The 4,955-nt window shown below is 55.1% G+C and overlaps 1 protein-coding gene across 1 annotated transcript in view; it reads right to left on the reverse strand.

The window, feature by feature from the left end:
* Window positions 1–785, reverse strand: part of PLEKHM1 (pleckstrin homology domain containing, family M (with RUN domain) member 1) — a 12,775-nt gene extending 11,990 nt beyond the window's left edge. Inside the window, exon 1 of the mRNA XM_010295367.1 lies at window positions 744–785. Coding sequence (XP_010293669.1) covers window positions 744–785 — 42 coding nt within the window. The remainder of the gene's footprint in view (window positions 1–743) is intronic.
* Window positions 786–4,955: the final 4,170 nt, after the last annotated feature.

The following is a 4,955-nucleotide window of genomic DNA, read 5'->3' on the forward strand; positions in this document are numbered from 1 at the left end:
CCCCCCAGCCGCTGCGACTGGGGCAGGGCAGATTTTGACTCGATCCTGGCTTGGCTGCTCAAACCTATATCAAATTTCCAGCCCAGGACATTTTTTTCAGCATCTAAGTAAGATTTCCAGCAGCTGTAGTTCAACGACAAGAGCCAGGGGAATGTGCACCTTATCCCTGCCCGTATCAGGGGATGGCCCTTGCACCAGGAGCTGCTTTCCAGCTGCCCCGTGGATCCGCTGGCGCAAGCAACCCGCCTGCAAGCAGCAACCGTGGGCTAACAGGATTAAAGAGTGCAAATGATTTTATCTGTCATGCATGAACTAATTCTGCTGTGGGATGAATTAAACACCCGGTTTGAACTGCTGGGTTTAAACTTTGCTCATTAAATGTGTTTAGACTCCCAAGGCTGGGTAAAGAAACCCCAAGTATACAGAGCAGCAATGCTCCTTCACCCAGGTATCAGGGCTGAGGAGCCCTCCCCTGCCCCACGCTGGGTCTTGCCACGAGGGGCAAATCCCAAGGTAGAGTCTGGTGTGATTTAACCCATGGCCACCCTATTTGCTTGAAACCCCCCCACCAGCCAAACCATCAAGGACCTTCCCTGCCGGAAAGCCCGAGTCACGCCCACCTACATAAGCCGTCCCAATCCCAGCTGACAGCACTGACCAGTCCTACCATGTCCCGCTGGTAATTGGAGTTGCAATGGGGAGTGACTGGAGCTTTCTGGGGAGGTTCAGGGTGCCTTGCTCACCTGTACGGCTTCCTTGGGGTCATCGGCGTGGCTCGAATGCATCTCAGCTGCTGCTGCTCCCCGTGCCGGGCACTGCCTTCACATGTCACCTTTGGGATAAGGAGGAGGAGCACATCTGAGCACCCATTTGGTTTACAACTAACTCGCCACGCGAAGGGCACCCGGCGTCACGCAAGGGGCACGGATCGCGCACCGAGGCATTCTGCAAGCGCTCAAGGCTAGACCGCTGACTGATTCAGGCTGGGACTGACCCATGACCACATCAGAACATGCCATGCTTCCCAGGGACCAAGAGAGTTTCAGGCAAAACAGAGCATGGCCAAGAGACCAAGAGGGAGTAATTAACCCTTGCAAAAGGGAGTAATTAACCCTTGCAAGTTGCCTGCAGGCAGCCCTAAACCTGGGTGAGACGCCAGGCCGGTCAGGCCAGCAGCGATGCACACAGGACTAGGGACTGCTTCCCTTGTGTTTCTACATCACCTGCAATGCCCAGGCACCAGCAAGGGCATCAGAACTGGCATTTAGTGAGCGAGCCTGAACGATGGCACCCAAAACCCACATGGATGGCATTCAGGTGGCCCAGACAGAGGGGTGTCACACCCCAGCAGACCCTGGGCAGAGGTGACAGTAGCTCATCTCTCTGGTTCTTGCTGGAAGAACGATGCTGCCACTGAATCCGCTGGGATGGACCCTCTCAGAGGTGCCTGGCTGCTCGCCCTGATGGCACAGAGCTGTCTGGGAAGATAGGAAGGAAGGATACAGATTCTCCATCAGGTTTCCAGCCGCTCTGTTCGGAGGCAGATGAACCCCAGCATCCCCCCGCTCCTGGGGTCACGGATGGCAGGGCTGCTGCTGTGCTGCAGCTGGCTTTGGTGGGAGAGAGAAAAAACAGTGACCTGCTACAGAAAATCCTTGCAAAATCAGAGCTGAGCAGGCAGCCGCAGCCTCACTGGGGTCATCTGCAACTGCATGGTGTTTGCAGAAAACAAGGGACCTTTGACTTCTAACTTTCAGCCTCCTACTCTGTTCTTTGGAGCCGTTTGCTGAAACCAAGCTGTGCCTGGAGGCTCTGTGAGCAAAGTGGGTGGCTGTCAGCGAGACACCCGCCCCACGGCTGCATCCCTGCTCAAACACAGCATGTTCTGGCACTGAAAAGGGGTCTGAGAGCTGCTCCAGCACCAGCTACTGCTGTAAAGCTTTCTAAAGATGTGAGAGCTTGGAAAAGAAATTTATTCCCTTGAGTTGGAAGCACTTGCCCTCCAGGTGGAGAAGGACAGAACCCAGCAGTTGACAGCAGGGTTTGGGCATGCCTATGGCAGACACCGGGCTTGATACTTCAGATTTTATTTCCAAGGCAACACAAAAACCCCACAGCTTTCCCCCAGGCAGAGATGATGGCCTCAACCTGTCCCTCTCCCTGCACTGTGTGTGCCATCAGACCAGGGCAGAAGCACAGTTTGCAGACCAGCTCTTACATAGCCACGGCCAGTCCTGAAGGCAGCAGTGGCCCAAATCCAGAGCAGCCCAAATATGAAGCAGCCTAAACCCAGAGCAGCTCGAATTCAGAGCATCTCAGACCCAGAGCAGCCTGAATCCGGAATGTCCCAGACCTGGAGCATCCCGTGCACGTACCGCACCAGCCAGTCCTGCTCAGAGCAGCAGGTCAAGAGCTCTTTGGGGACAAATCCCAGATCAATCCTCTGTGTTTCCAGAAGTCACAGACAATTTCATAGAAAAGGAAACTGTTTTCCCCATGACTTGTCATAAGATTTCCTCTCTTTGGGTTGCAACACAGAAACGGGTGAGCGCAGTGATTACAGGAATGATAACCTCTGGCTCAGAGGCTCGAGGCACTGCTGGGGGCTTCTGAGGGGAGCAAGGGGACACCTAAGTGAGAGCAGCGGTCAACAAGGACTACAGAGAGCCACCCCCATCTCTGCCCTACAGATAAAAGGTTCAGCCAGCATCAGGCTCCTCGGGGCTGGGTAACCTCTGCCCCTTTGCTTGCCACCTCCTGCATACACAGGGAAACGAGCAACACATCCCACCCCAGACAAATTCAAGGTGCAAGAGCTGGGGGCAGAGACTCAAGGGTGGGAGAAGCAAGCCGTGGTCACAGGGTGGCATGCCCGGAGAGGCAGTGTGGGTGTTTCAGCTCCTGGACTGCACCCACCATCTGTGCTCCTGGCGTCGGCCACCCTGGCATCCCCAGCCGGTCGCAGGGGAGGGGGTGGCAGCAGTGGTTTTGCAAAGACCTCATCCAGATTTTACTAGGTCAGTGGTATTCCCCCAAAACGCAGGCTCCTTCACTGGCATCACCTCTCCCAGCGTCTGCAGGAGGCGATGTGCCGAGGAGGACACCCGCCGCCTTCTCCACAGAGCTCTCCACTCCCACCACGACCAGTCCAACCAGTTTGTTCCAGCGCCGCCAATCCACAGAGCACTGCTTCTGTTGGGACAGCACTTTCCTGAATAACGAGTGCAACAAACTAGCTCCGAGGTGGATTGCACCTAACGCAAGTCTTTGGTTAAACATGGGGAAATAGGACCAGCAAGCCCTGGTGCTGGGCTAAGCCGGCTCTAGAGGGAACTGGAGGGCACCGGAGCACTTCCAGGCAGATCCTGGAAAGCCATGCTGATCCTTGTGATCTTGAAAGGATAAGAGATGAGGTGGACATGCAAACGCAGAGACCAGCACATCTACAGCAGAAACCCCCCGACATCGTTTCCCAGCAGTCACCACCCCAGATGCTATGCAGGCAGAATGCAACAGCTCGAGTAAAACAAAGAAAATACAAAAAGTGAGAAATAAAAACAACCAGCAAGCTGGCATGGTTAAACCTACCGAGGAAGAGAGTCACTGGTGTGAGAGCAGAGCTGCTTGTTTACCAAACTGCTGCAAAACAGCCAAGTTCTTTGGGAACAGCTTGTTCGAATCAAGCCTTGTGCCAGGAGAGGCAGAGACCCCGTCCCAGAGCTCGGCTCTTCGGTCTCCCAACAAGCGACACTCTCCGAGTTATAAATAAACAGCAGGTCACTGCTCGTGCTTTGCCAGTGGAAAACAACAGCCCACGACGATGGCATGGACTGGTGACTCAAGGCCTGGACGCCGAGCCAGTCATTTTCCAAGCACGAGTGCTACACCAGTCACCCTCCGCCCCAGGGAAATGAGGGCTTTGACGGGACCGTGGGCCCAAGGGCCGGTGTGGGGACAGACTTCTTCTCCTACACAGCTTCTGCCTTCCACCCAGAGCCTGCGCACACCCAGCTGTGCCTAAAATACAAGCCAACCCCAAGCAGACGCAGCCCAGGAGCAGGAAAGCCAGCTGGCATGGCCAGTGGATTGGCTTCTTAGAGGATAAAACCCCTTGGAAATAATTCATCCAGGGCTAAGGCAGGGTTAGAGCCCAGCCCCAGCTCGCAGCAGGACCCTCGTGGTCCGACTTCAGCTCCTTCTCTGCGCCTAGCCCGGCGCGATGCAGCACTGCCGTGATTCCCACTACAGGAACGCAGGCATCAAGTAAGGGACAGGGACCAACACGTCACCCTTCTCCCTGCGGAAACGTGCTCCTTGCGGTTGACAAACCTGATGGGAGATGGAGAAGAGTCGCCGCTGATCAACCCCTCCAACTTCCGTCCCCGCGGCACCGAGCAGGATGCCCAGGAGTAGCCGGGGGAGGCAAAGCAGCCGCTGACCTCACAGCGCTGCCCTTGATGGCAAGATTGCGTTTCTCAAACGCTCAAAGATAAGAATTTCTTTTAGCCTGTTGCCTACTCCTGTACCAGGCTGCAATTTGTCGGAGCCGCAGGTAAAGCCGGGGTTGATTTTCCCCAGCGTCGCAGCCGACAGAGCCACCGTGTAAGGCCGAAGCAAGTTGTGAAACCCCCAGTGCGTTGTGGCAGGATGTTCCCGTATTTATATTCCCAATTTTTGTGTTGTTTCAGATTCTCAGCGCTGGAGTCTCCTGGTGGATTCGGTGGCCATCTGACATGGCGGGCAGCTCGCATCCCTTGACGAGGGAAACTGAGGGTTGCTGGAAGTAAGGCAACAAGAAACCAGCTCTTTAAAACTCTATGTTTTCTGCTGGACACCAGAGCTCGTTTGCAACTGCTTGTTTTAAGTGGGAAAATGTCATTTATAGAAAAGGTAACGCACAATAAATCAGCAAAGGCTGTAAAGATCCCGCGCGTGCTGGGAGCTCCGCTCGGCTA

This window comes from Phaethon lepturus, unplaced genomic scaffold (assembly GCF_000687285.1).
Source record: "Phaethon lepturus isolate BGI_N335 unplaced genomic scaffold, ASM68728v1 scaffold29149, whole genome shotgun sequence".
NCBI classification, from domain to species: Eukaryota; Metazoa; Chordata; class Aves; order Phaethontiformes; family Phaethontidae; genus Phaethon; species Phaethon lepturus.